The 14,305-nt window shown below is 37.5% G+C and overlaps 1 protein-coding gene across 4 annotated transcripts in view; it reads left to right on the top strand.

Annotated features, from left to right (window-relative positions):
* Positions 1–6,307, top strand: part of PHKB (phosphorylase kinase regulatory subunit beta) — a 250,960-nt gene extending 244,653 nt beyond the window's left edge. For all 4 annotated transcript variants that reach the window (XM_043983714.1, XM_043983715.1, XM_043983712.1 and 1 more), the window contains 2 exons: positions 4,317–4,457; positions 5,391–6,307. In XM_043983714.1, the coding sequence (XP_043839649.1) occupies positions 4,317–4,457; positions 5,391–5,528 (279 nt within the window). In that variant the 3' untranslated portion in view covers positions 5,529–6,307. The remainder of the gene's footprint in view (positions 1–4,316; positions 4,458–5,390) is intronic.
* The last annotated feature ends 7,998 nt before the right edge of the window (positions 6,308–14,305 follow it).

Below are 14,305 nucleotides of genomic sequence, written 5' to 3'. Positions count from 1 at the left end.
CTTTTAGGGAAGGCACTATCTCCCCCCAACCCCAGTGTCAGAACACATATGCTGCTGAGTTTGCAGTGAACATGTCAATGCTCAATGTGCCTTGTCTCATGTAACACTAGCCTTCTCCCTTATTCACTAGAGTTTGGGGGGATCCTAGAATTTTATAGCTGGAAGGGCTGTCTAGTCTAATTCACTCTTTTTCTTACAGAGCAGGGAAGCTACTTGCCTCTACCACAACTGTGTAGTAGCAGTTATTACACAAGCAATAAATGGCAAAACCAGGATTCAGATCCTGGTATTTTAACTCAAAATCCAATGTGTGTGGGGGTGGGGTGGGAAGGGTTTCTCCCTACTCTGCCATGTTGTTTCATTTGGGTCATAGCTTCACCTTCCCTTCATAGTCAGAAACTGGGGAAACCCTCCAAGGAATTAAAAGTGCATAATCTTTTTCCATACCATCAACTCTCAATACTTCTACACCAAGGGCCATACCCAGGGATGCTCAATACAGAAACTTTTTGTTGACTATGTTGAGGGTACCTCAACATTTTTGCTTATTTTCATTGTAATACCATTGGCATACCATGAGATATTCCTCCATGTACCCAGTCCAAACTTTGGAGAACAGATTTTTCTCTCTTCCTGTAAGCGGGTATCCTCCAGCAATCTTCACCAATATTCAGTGGTTGGAATTTCCATCAACTTCTGAGTGAGAATTGTCCTTCTTCCCTTTTCCCACTCCCCTGATCTGCTTATGTCCAGTAGTTCTCATTTATGTCTCAGCTCCAAGAACACTTTTTCATCAGCACTAATGAGGCAGGCAGTTCTAAAGATATGCACCTTATATTAAAGTAAGAGCCTAAAAGTGTAGAATTCCTTGGGCCCTCATTCCACCAATCATTTTTCCCCATCCCTAGCTCCTACTGCTTCTCCTGCAGGTTAACTACCATAACAATCAGCACAAATGAAAGAATCTCAGTTGGAAAGGACCTCAGAAACCATCTGGCCCAACCCATACCTAAGTAGGAATCCCTAGTGCCCCATTTTCAATAAATGGTCATCCAACTTTTGCTTGAAGGCCCACAACAAGAAGAAACCTTCACCTCCAACAATAGTCCATTCTGCTTCTTGGTAGCTCTAATTACTAGGAAGTTTTCCCTTACAAACCTAAAATTGATTCTTTGCAGCTTTCAGTATTCTTATTTTTGCCTTCTGGGGAGAAGCAAAATAAATCAAATCCATCTTCCATGACATAGCCTTTTAAATATTTAAAGACACCTATCTTGTCCCTACTAAGTCTTTTCCAGACAACATTCCCATTTCTTTCAACTAATCCTTTGACCAGTGTCATGAGCTCATATCTATTTACCATCCTGGTTGCCATCTGGTTTATCAATCAGTGTTATTCATAGAATGCTAAGAACCAAACATTATACTCTAGATGTATAGATACTGTGGCTCTTTTAATACAACCCAAGACCACATTAACATTTTTAACTGCTATGTCACATGGTTAACACAAATTTAAGTAGAACTTCACCAAAACCTCCAGACTTTTTTTTGTGTGGGGGTGGGGGGGTGGGGGGGGCAATGAGGGTTAAGTGACTTGCCCAGGGTCACACAGCTAGTAAGTGTCAAGTGTCTCAGGCTGGATTTGAACTCAGGTACTCCTGAATCCAGGGCCGGTGCTTTATCCACTGCGCCGCCTAGCCACCCCCAACCTCCAGACTTTTAAAAAATAGATTAACAGCTACTGAGCTATGTCTCCCCATATATATGTCAAGTTGATATTTTTATGTATGTCATATTTTTATACATACATATACATATACACACAAAATGTCAAGTTGATTTTTGATTTTTGGATTTTGACTATTGTCCAACACATTACCTACACCTCCCTAACTCTGTGATATACAAGTCTGATAAACATGGCATCCATACCTTTGTTCAAGTGTTTGCTTAAACTGTAATTATTTCAAGGCAAATCACAGATCACTGGGGGCACTGCACAAGAGTGAAGCACTCCCAAATGAGCACTACCTCAAATGTGAAATTGGACTATTAATAATTGACTCTGGTTCTTTTCATTCAAATAATTCCAAATCCTCTTAACTGTACTAGCATCAAGCTCACATCTTTCCATCTTGTCCATAAGAATAGCATGAGAGACTTTGTAAATTTCAGACTGCTAAGTTTTAGACAAGTTGCGATCTGTATTGATTAAATAAGCTTCCATACTGGGGGGGGGAGGGGGGGGTCCTTGCACTGATAAAAATCACAGTCTGGACAAAATAGTCATTAAGATATCACAAAATAGAATCAAAGGCATGTCATGGTCCTATAACAATACCACAAGAAGCACTTGAGCAACACAAAGGAATTCTTAGCTCCTGGAGAAAAGATCAATGAAGGGAAAGGACCGGATGGTGCTCATGGACAACAGAACACGAGAATTGATCAATTCTTATTTTGTTTTCTATGAAGGGAAATAATTTTCACACTAAAAAGAATTTGTTAAGTTTTAGGTTAACTATATCTATAGCATTCTCTCAATTTACCAGTCTTACTTTGGAAACTAAAGAAATGAACTTAGGCTGGCATGACATGTCTTTAATGAAGCTTCACTAAGCTTTTGGTGATTCCCTCTTCTTTTTCTTGTTGTTAAATAACCCTCCCTTTAATAATATACTCTAGAATTTTGCCAGGAATCAAAGCTGAGCTCATTGGCCTGTAATGTAATCCATTTGCATACTGTGCTTTTTTCTCTATTTTAAACATCTAAACATTTGTCCTTTTCAAGTCCTGTAGCACCTCTCTCATTTTTTCATGGTCTTTCAAAGATCACTGAGTGACTCTATTCCCATCTGCCAGTTCTTTGGTACCCAAGAATATAGTTTATGTGGCCCAGTGACTTGAACTCAACAAGAGAAGAGTTAGGTGCTCACTATTATTGCACTATTTGCCTTGGGTTTCAAATCCCTATTCACCATTTTTATTTTATCCTTTTTAGTGTGAAAATCATTTTCTTTCACAGAGAAAACAAAGTAAGAATTGAGCAGCTCCCCTGTCCTATTGTTCCATGAGCATCATCCCATCCTATCCCTTCATTGATCCTTTTTTCTCTAGGATAGCTAAGAATCCTTTTATATTACTGATCTAGCACTTCTCATGCTATTGTTATAGGACTCTGTTTTTTATATCTTTACTGGGTCTTGTTTTTGTTTTGTTTGTTTTTTGTTCATGCTTATTTTTATCAGTGCCAGGAACCCCCGGGGTGGAAACTTATTCCATCAACACAGATCGCAACTTGTCTGCATCTTAGCATCTTAGTGAGTACTGAGAGATTGAGTGACTTTCCTATGGTGACACAGCTAGTATATTTCAGAAAAAGGATGCCAGATGAATTTCAATTAGGAATTCTGAAGCCTAGATCTGATTCCACAGTTGCACTGTGTGACTCAATTATAACAACAGCCACAGCACAGAAAGAATTCCTTCCCTCTGATAGTTTGTAGCTTAAACCAGATAGTACCAATGTAAACAAATATATTCTAAACAATAAGATAAAAACGTTCAACTAAGGGTCTTTCCATTTATACCACATGGTGGTCCTAGATAAGCCCATTTAGGTGTAGGATACCAGTACAGGTACCTTTAATCTTACTATGCAGAAAACTTCATGGAAGGGGGAAGGGAATGATTTCCCACAGAATTACATTAATTATAGTAAGGACATTAAGGCCCCGAGCCCCCTATTTGTAGCCAAACATGACTTCCTTCTCCCACATCTATATCCACAAAATGAACAAAATTGGCCTAATATGGCTTTGCTCTGAACCAAATTCCCCTTTAATGAAGCAGGCTTCCTCCACTCAACCTTGTTTAACTGTTCCCTTGTGCCTTGAACATATTATTTGTTGTACCCAATAAGCAGTTGTCGAATTGAATCCAATTCTCCATGTCAAAAGGCACTGGAACCTATTTAATTTGTCACCTTTTCCCAGTCACAAGATGCCCCTAAAAGCCTGCCAAGGGTTCTGACGCTGTGTGCAGATTGCCAGTCTCCAGGCCTTAGAGTTTAGTGCACTTTCTTCAGGATAAAGGGAAGTTGTTTTCATGTTGGTTTGAGAAAATTAAAAATTCCTTCAAATTGAAGGAACTTAATGATCTGAATGCAGGGTTAGAAAAATTTCCCAGGTGGCCCTTTAGAACTTTGCAGACGGTCTCATAAGATAGCCCATTTCTGAATCTCACAAAAATGCATCTGGAGCAGGTCATTTTCATGTAGCACAAAACGGACTCATTGCCTTTGTCTTTTCTAGCTATTAATGGTTGTATCAATTGTACTGGAAAGAAACCCTGAATTAGAATTTCAAGATAAAGTGGATCTGGACAAATTAGTTAAAGAAGCATTTAATGATTTTCAGAAAGACCAGAGCATACTAAAGGAAGCTGAAAAACAGGTGAGTAAAAGAAATGTGTGGAGAGCATGATGTCATTCAGACTTTTGATTCCTGAACAAACATTGAATCCATGAAACACTCACAGAAATGCCAGTGGCATGCATTTTTAAATGGGCTTTAATTTCTATGTAGTCATGTTTTCCTTTCCCAGAAAGATAAAGAATTAGCATCACTTTATATTTAAGCAATAGTCAAGTCTGTGAAGCTCTGGATAAAAGCCATCTAAAAGGAAAAAAAGCCCCTTTTTGTTTAGCCCTTACAATTATTTATTATGCAGAAGAGCTATAGATATGGGGTGGCTGTTAAATTTCTGGGTTATACAATGTAGGAAATGAGAATTTCTGCTGTTATATAACATAACCCCTTTGAGCCTCCCTCTTTAGTATACGTTGTACTTTTCTGCAGAAATTCTACATAAGGAAACACAAATGATCAGTAAACAGGAAACCACTGAAAATGGAGTGACTTATTTTTTGCCCTGTAGACCACTCAGGAATATCAGAAGACCAAGGACTTGAGAAAAAAAAAAAAAACCAATAACAACAGTAATAGCTAGCATCTCTGTCTCTTAGCTTCCTCTATGTCCTAGCTAAAACCCCACCTTCTATAAGAAGTCTTTCCCAATCCTTTTTAATCCTAATGCCTTTCTTCTGTTGATTATTTTCTGTTTATCCTGCTGGTAGCTTGTTTGTACACATTTGTATATTGTTTCTCCTCCATCACATTGTAAGCATCCTGAGGGCAGGAACTGACTTTGCCTTTCTTTGTATTCCCAGCACTTAACACAGTGCCTGGTACATAGTTGGTTTTTAAATGCCTAGTCAATGTCTGAGCGACATTTAAATAGTGTTTCTCCCCCATCCCCTATCTAGGTTAATTTTCATGTTTATCCTATGAGTCCTTTATAAGATCAAACTGCTTGCTGTTTTGCAGGATGATATGACTTCCTTTTACAACACTCCACCACTGGGAAAAAGAGGAACATGCAGTTACTTGACAAAAGTCGTAATGAACCTGTTGCTGGAAGGGGAAGTCAAGCCAAGCAGTGATGACCCCTGTATAGTTAGCTAACAAGGAGAGTAGATGGTACTTTGTTTAGCTAGATCCCATTTTTCAGCGTTAGCTTGGACAGACATGTTTGCTTTGAAGCTTACCCCCAGACAGTTATGTATCTGTTCATTTACTGCTGGTGAGATCTTTACCATAGCACCACATGAATTATTTGGAATACTGCATGGAACTCCTAGTTAATTTTATAGTTAAATGCTTTTAACCAACAAAAATATTCTTGAGCCCTTCATAACAAGTCATGTTCACTGAATGGCAGAAACTGTGTAGTTTGAAGATTAAACTCTGTATATCGCATGAGTATACAATTAATGAAAATGAAACTTTGATATTATATTAAGTTCCCTGAGCCTATGGCCATAATTAAGTGTTGTGTTTGTGTGGATATGTAAAAAATGTGTGAGAATGATAAACTTTTCTTTTACCCATGATCATTATCATGTTAGGTATTAATATAAATTTAAAATCAGAGTTAACAATATCTTGGTGTCAAAGACAAAATCATTAATCATGTGTGAAGTATACAGAACTATTGTAAAATTTTTACTTTGTGAAAATGAAGGTGGTTTCATATTTGTATTCCCTAAACCTAGGGGAAAGAGTTAAACACAAAGTAATAATGAATCAGTACTTTCTAAAATATTCTCTTTAAGTTTCAATTATATTTAGGACTTTTGTGGAGTTGCTCAGAAGTTTGTTTAATTATGGGACTCTATACCCAGTGTATACTGGTTAAAAATTAATCAAAACTCATTAAAATAATTTTTGTGTTTAATAAATTACTTTCAGGCAATCTTGTGTTTCATAAAAATATCTTTCTCAGAACTAAACATTTTTATTTATTTGATAATGACTCTGTAGAAGGAATGGAAGACGATGAGTGGTAAACACACAAACAAATTCACACCAGCAGAACTCATTTCACCAGCAATTCACACCAGCAGAACTCATTTCTCTCTTCCCATCTTACAACCTAAATGTGTTATAGAAAAAGACAACAAACTGTGTTTTCCTACCAAATTGTCTCAAATGATGGTTTCTGAAGTATAGCATAAATATTTGAATTGTATTAAATTATTTCAAATTCCACGTCAAAATAAGTAATAGTACATTAGGTTGCATTTTAACAGAGGGGACTTGAGGGAAGTGATTGGCAAATCACCACAGCCATACAAATACTACATGGAAAACCAGGAAGTGTACCAGTTTGTATACATTTCTTAGGCTTTAGTTTTATCAATTTATTTTATTTTTTATTTTTGTGGGGCAATGAGGGTTAAGTGACTTGCCCAGGGTCACAAAGCTAGTGTCAAGTGTCTGAGGTAAGATTTGAACTCAGGTCCTCCAGAAATCCAGGGCCAATGTTTTATCCTCTGCCCCAGGATTTAAAGGACCATAGAGATATTTTTGTCTAAACTCCTTATTTTGTTGACAAAGGAACTGAGGCCCAGAGTTTGTTTCTGGAAAGTCCAGAATGCTTTCCAGTAAACATTTGTTGAAATTTAAAGGAAAGTTAACTATGTTGATATTTTAAAATAAATATATCATTGGCTAAAGTAGAGTCCCCAAATAATATCAGATACTATTTGCAAATGTACATTTCTTGAATGTCTCATAAAAGTTGAACTTTTAGGTTTTTTCTAACTGGTTGTTTAAATGTTACATTTTCAAAACTCCTGACCACAAGGAAAAGATTTTCATAATGTATTAAAGAAGCAGTCCAGAATATATGTAACCTGTGCATCCACATTGTATTTTTGTGAAGTTAAGAATTTATTGTCCTGAAAGATCTCTCTTGGTGTCAGTAAACCTCGAAGTTCATGCCTCTCTGGAAGTCAATATCTGCATTCTAATTAGAGAAGGGGAAGATACTATGAATCAGAACATAGGGATTCTCTAAATTTTTAGTCTCATTTGGCCTATAGAGTCAAAATATTTTAACAGCTGAATTAGAAACTAAGTGAAAATATTAGCACATTTATCCAAGCATGACAAGATTCAAATCTTAACTTAGAGTTTCCTCTACCATCATGACAGATTCGCTGAATATATGTTTATTTTCCATAATAATACCTGTTAGAAACTCTTGAATGAATAGCAACTTAAATTATACTTTGCTGAGTATCACAAGAAACTTACAGCTTCTCCCACATTTTCTTGCCATTTTACCTCATAACTCTCAATGTCACGTTTCAGTTGCTAAAATCTGAGGTGTGGGATCTAATTGCCTCTGGTGTTAAGGTCACTTGTGCTGTAAACGATCAACTTGTTCATCACGAGACTGCTCACAGCCCTGCTCTTAAAATTAAAAAAAAAAAAAAACAGGCTTAAAGACATATTTTTTCCCTCTAAGGAAAATATAAAACCTGTGCCAAAAATAAAGGTGGATGGGAGGTGGTAAAATGCATTGTTTAACTGAGTTAATAAATTAGAGTTGAAGGAATAGAAAGTGCAATTCTCATATCCCTGCCCCTCAGTGGCAGGCAGGTCCAACCCAAGGTGTATGCCCAAATATGACTGTTGACCCCTGAAGATTAATTTCCTTGAATTATGGAATTGGCCTATAGTAAAAACAAGATGATTTATACCAAAGGACTTTGTAAACATAAAAGAAAGCTATTTATCTATTTGTCTACATGCACATAAGCTATTTCCCACCTTTTTAATATGATCTCATTTTTATGGATTCCATTTCAAATTTAAATCTAGTCTAATTTCAATACTTCAAACTTTTCAACCCTGAAAAACGACCAAGTAGTATTATTTCATGTTGCCTCAAAGAAGTAACAAATCTGTCTCCTTTTGTGGACCCGTGAATGAATGTAATTATCTTATGTTCTCACATAATAAGGCAGCATCCACTGTGTATGAGCCCCAGTCTATCCACCCTAGTGTGATATGAGATGACTCCTGACATGTACATTGAAAATAGGGAGCATTATAAAGAGACTCTTCAGGCCAATAAAGGTCCAGAGAGCTGTTTGCCTAAAAGAGGGGAGCTGGAATTTGTAAGACCCAGAATAAAAAATGCTTTTCCATCTGCAACAGTTTTCTCTGCCCTCATATAACATTGTCAAGAAATATAGCTACCCTAATAGAAGAACAGATTACAGCTATATCTTCCTAAAAACACTCAGGGGCCCCAGAAAGTACTAGAATTCACAGGGTATGTGTATTTTAGTCTCTTTTATTAAGCCCACAATAAAATGAAAGTGGAGAAACTTGATCATGTTAGAGTCACTCATCACCAGGTACCCAACGTAGCATGTTGAATGTGCTGAAGTCTGAGGATAGACAATTAACTCTTCTCCCTTGCCAGGATCACCATAGTGAACTTGCCAGAGCAGTGAGTTTAAGTGGCAATTGGAGTTCAAATACTAGGTGACCCACTAGTGAAGATGATGGGTTCAAATGGAGTTTAGATCATTTTGAGAAGCGTTTGCTTTTCACATCTGAAGGTACTGTAATCAAAAGTCTTTCATGCAAAGAGTGTCTCTGGCTCCTTCAGTTTCAACTGGTTCTTGATGGAGAAATCACAGATTACAAAAGCACAGCTCATGACCTGAGAATTTGGCAGTAGAGATAAGCTTCTAGTTTGGTCAGTCTTATTGCCGTCATCCCCAAACTGGAAAGAACATTGTGCTTTTGTGATGAGATGAATCTGAGAAGTAGCCTGCTTTGCATCAGATTGTTTTCTGCCTCATTATTTTGCTCAAAAGAGAAGGCAATGTTTGAAGAACTCTTGATTGTTTCAGTTGTTTTCAAATGTGTATGACTCTTCATGATCCTATTTGGGTTTTTTTTGTTTGTGTGTTTGTTTTTTGTTTTGTTTTTTTGGCGGGGCAATGAGGGTTAAGTGGCTTGCCCAGGGTCACACAGCTGGTAAGTGTCAAGTGTCTGAGACCAGATTTGAACTCAGGTCCTCCTGAATCCAGGGCTGGTGCTTTATCCACTGTGCCACCTAGCTGCCCCCTGGGGTTTTCTTGATAGAGATACTAGAGTGGTTTGCCATTTCCTTCTCCAGCTCATTTTACAGATGAGTAAATTGAAACAAACAGGGTTAAGTGATTTGCCCCAGTCACATTGCTAGTAAGTATCTGAGGCTAGATTTGAACTCAGGAAGATGAGTCTTCTTGACTTCAGATCCAGGGCTCTATCCACTGCACCAACAACTTCATTTTGCTCAAAAGATGAGGAAGTATTTGATGAACTCTTGATTTACAAGAATCCAATTTAATATTCAAATGTTTTTTTCTATATTTGTCTTTTTGTTCTCTAATCCTGTGATAAAGGACACAAATGAATATTTTATTATTGCCATTATTATTTTATAGCTTAATGGGTTAGGTTTGCTAAGTTAATAGACTGCCATAGTTCTACTGATTTTTTTAAAAATCTAATTAGAATGGATACTCCCTCCAGTAGTACAGATCACAGCTCAGCCTTTCCCTCTTCTACCCTGAAATTCTTGCCCATGACCCCCACAGGACCACTATAGAGGGTCCACCCAATTCGAGGGAGGTCTTCCTATGATTCTTTTAATATTTTGTGCCTATCAGTGGAACATTCACGCTGTCCCTATGTTCTCATTTATTCTCAGTTCATAACTAGTCCACTTCCTTTCCTGTCATATATATCTTTGATGCCAATAAAATATGAATGTTTAATATCCAATAATATTTTGCCTGCACATGATCTGTTTACTTTGATGTGTCTTCTTCCTGGATTCTTCCACATGGATTAATTTCTTGGCTTTCTCTAGCCATCACTATACACCTCCCTTACAGCTCCCCAATAAGTGTTGTCTTCATTCGTTAGAATATAAACTCCTTAAGGGCAGGAATTACCTAATTTTCTGATATTTGTATCCCCAGCACTTAGGAGAGTACCTAACTCATAGAAATGTTAAGAAATATTAATGAATGTTCTATCTATTCACCGATTTATCTCTCTACTCTATCCATGAACTTATTCATTCTTCTGGCTTCAAGTCTCACTGCTAGATTAATAACTCCTAATTGTCTTTCTCGAGTCTTGAATCTTCTGTTGTCCACTGGGTATTTTCAATGTCTCAGACTCAGTGATGGCCTCTTTGATGTCCTTGAAGACTTATCTTTCTCCTCATTTCATCCTCCATGCATAGTCAGATTAATCTTCAACATTTAGTCATGTCAGCGAAGATTTATTAAGCACCTACTATGTGCTAGGTACTGTGGACCAAGTTATTTTGCCTAACTTTCAATCTGGCTTTACTCTACTTCTCCAAGATTAATTCCTTGGACTTCCTAAAACACTCTCCACACCAAGGCTGTGAATCCTATGTGCTCATTCAGACCCTTCTTCCTTTACTCATCTTATTCCATCACTTGGAATGCCTTCCTTATTCTTCTCTTTCCAAATATCTATCCTTTGAAAGCTAGTTTAGTCCTACTTCCTCCACCATATCCTCTCCCATTTTTAATACTCCAGTGAGCATTGACCTCTCTCTTTCTGTAATGCTTCAGCATTTCTCATATTTCTGCACTTAATAATATGCAATCCTAAATTCTGTACTAATTATTTCACAAAAAACCATCTTCCATCTTCAGTTAAATTATAAATGCTTTGAGAGCAAAGATCTTATACTTTTTCTTCATTCATTTCTCAGCAAATGATGCATTCATCTGGGCTCTAGTTTCCAATAAGAAACTGCCCTCTACCAAGTAAATCATGAGCTATTCTGTAATTTATAGTTTTAGTGATCTTCCTAGGATACAGAGATGTCAATTGATTTGCCCAGAATCACAAAGCTAGTATGTGACACAGGCAATACTTGAAACCAGGTATTTCTAACTCTGAAGCCATCTCACTATTTGCTGTTTTACAAGTAGTAAGGACTCAGTAAATTTTTGTTGATTGATTGAAATGTAGCACAAATTAGCATAATGGATAGAATGCCTGCTCATCTAAAAAAAAAGGAAAGCATTCAACTCCTATTATGTCTATTTCTGGGTCTGCCTCAGAATCTTCTGTGGGACTTTGGAAAAGTTAATAAATTTTTGAGTCTCAGAGGGCTCCACAATGAATAAGAATCATCTTGAATGAGGGGATAATGGGTTAAATATATGCTAGTAGTTTCTGAGTGAGCAACAAGATAGCAGACTAAACATTTTATTGATCCCTATGACCTCTCAAACTTCTCCAAAAACAAAATTATGTGCCAGAGATAAAGCAACTTCAGCTACTTCCATGATTTAGTACACCCAGAGTCCAAAAGAAAGTTTAAAATAAAAAACAGGAATTGAAATTCACTGACTCTGAGCCCACTCATTACACCTCCCCTACCTCCCATGCTACCAACAGTGAGGCCACACTAGCAGAAACAAGGTAATGACACAAGCTTACATCAAAATCCATCCCTGTACCTTGTCCCCACCTCTTTTCCAGTGCCATTGATAAGGGTCTGGGGTACCTCAGAAGTTTTCTGAGGCAACTCAGAAAACTTTCTCCTTGAGAAGCTAAACTAAAGGACAGACATACCTAAGAAACAAGGAAGATAAGCAACATCTCCTGGGACTGAGATAACTCCAGGAGTCAGGACCACCACCCTTATTCCAGCTTCTCTCACCCTCCCCAAAAAAGAACTTTCCATTGTCAGGTGGTCACCCCATCTATTCTCTTAACTTTTTTTTAAACTTTTTTTGGGGGGTGGGGCAATGAGAGTTAAGTGACTTGCCCAGGGTCATACAGCTAGTAAGTGTCAAGTGTCTGAGGCTGGATTTGAACTCAGGTCCTCCTGAATCCAGGGTCAGTGCTCTATCCACTGCACCACCTAGCTGCCCCCTAGCTCCCCCCCCCCATCTATTCTCTATAAAAGCTTTAGCCTCCTTTCCATTGGGGAGAAAGATGCCTCTAAGCCATCTCCTCCCCTAGAGGTGAATTATTCTACTTCCCTCTCTGTCACTTTCTCCAGAGCCCAAATAAAGACCATCTTTATTCAAATTGGGTTGTGTATGAGTGGTAATGCTTTGCAGAGGAATACCTAAGAATCCCTACCACCTATTTCCCCCATGACACCATAAAGAACCTGTCTGTGGAAGTTTGCTTGGGCCTTCACAGCCTGCTTGGCCATAAGCCCTTCAGCAACAAAAGCTTACAGTGAGCTGCAACCTGGAAGCCTATCATTACATGGTTCTGAATTGTCTATATTCAGGAAAGCAGGCTCTGAACTGCTGGTGCTGGGTTAGAGAACTTTGTTGTTTGTCCTTCATTTCTTTTTGTCCTTTTTTTGTATTTGTTTTAATTTTTATTTCCAGAACTTAAAATAATTAAGGGCACATAGTAGGCACTTAATAAATGCTTATTGATTTGACTTTAGTAAATTAAGAAAGAAGGAAAGGAAAGCATCTAAGTGACTACTGTGCACCGGGCACTGTTGAGTACTTTACAAATTTTACCTTTTGTGATCCTCACAACAACCTTACGGGGCAGGTGATATTATATTCTCCCCATTTTATAGTTGAGGAAACTGAGGCAGCAAACAGAGGTTAAATGAATTGCCCAGGGCTCCTTCAGCTGAAGCTTCAACTGAGCTCATGTCTTCCTGACTCCTGACCCAGTGTTCTGTATATTGTACTACCTTTTTGCTTCAGGGTATGAAATGACTGAAAAGGTATGAAGGACCCAGGTTGTGAAAGGCCAAAGAGAGGACTTTATACTTAATCATTTTTTCTATTGTTATTGTTCTGTTCATTTTTTATGTTCGATGAAGTTTTTTTTAATTAATAAAGTATTTTATTTTTTTCCCGTTACATGTAAAGATAGTTCTCAACTTTTGTTTATACAAGCTTTCCAATTTCAGATTTATCTCCCTCCCTCCCCTCCCTGCCCCCTCCCCTAGACAGGAGGCAATCTGATATAGGTTTTATATATATATATATATATATATATATATATATATATATATATATATATATATATATATATATACACACATAATAACATTATGTATATATATACATATATATATACATAATAACAATCATATTTCTGCATTAGTCACGTTATAAGAGAAAAATCAGAGCAATGATGAAAAACCTCAAAATAGAAAAAATAACAGCACCAAAACCAAAAGAAATAGTATGGTTCATTCAGCATCTATACTCCACAGTTTTTTTTTTTTTCTTGGATTTGGAAATCATCTTCTATTATGAGTTCCCTGGAACTCTTCTGTACCATTGCATTGGTGAGAAGAATATAGTCCATCACAGTAGATCAACACTCAATGTTGATGATACTGTGTACAATGTTCTTCTGGTTCTGCTCATCTCACTCATCATCAGCCCATGAAAGACCCTCCAGGTTTCTCTGAACTCCTCCTGCTCATCGTTTCTTACAGCACAATAGTATTCCATTGTATTCATATACCACAACTTGTCCAACCATTCCCCAAATGATAGGCATCCCCTCAACTTCCAATTCCTTGCCACCACATAAAGAGCAGCTAAAAATATTTTTGTATATGTGGGTCCCTGTCCCCTTTCCATGATTTCTTTGGGAAAAAGACCCAAAAGTGGTATTGCTGGGTCAAAGGGTATGGACACCTTTATCGCCCTTTGGGCATAGTTCCAAATTTCTCTCCAGAATGGTTGGATCAGTTCACAGCTCCACCAACAATGAATTAGTGTTCCACTTTTTCCACAGCTTCTCCAACATTTATTATTTTCTTTTTTTTTTTTTGGTCATTTTAGCCAATCTGATAGGTGTCAGGTGGTACCTCAGAGTTCTTTTAATTTGCATCT

The sequence above is a fragment of the Dromiciops gliroides genome, chromosome 2 (genome assembly GCF_019393635.1).
Source record: "Dromiciops gliroides isolate mDroGli1 chromosome 2, mDroGli1.pri, whole genome shotgun sequence".
Taxonomy (NCBI): domain Eukaryota; kingdom Metazoa; phylum Chordata; class Mammalia; order Microbiotheria; family Microbiotheriidae; genus Dromiciops; species Dromiciops gliroides.
The sequence above is the reverse complement of the archived record's forward strand: the minus strand, read 5'-3'. Positions and strand labels throughout refer to the sequence as shown.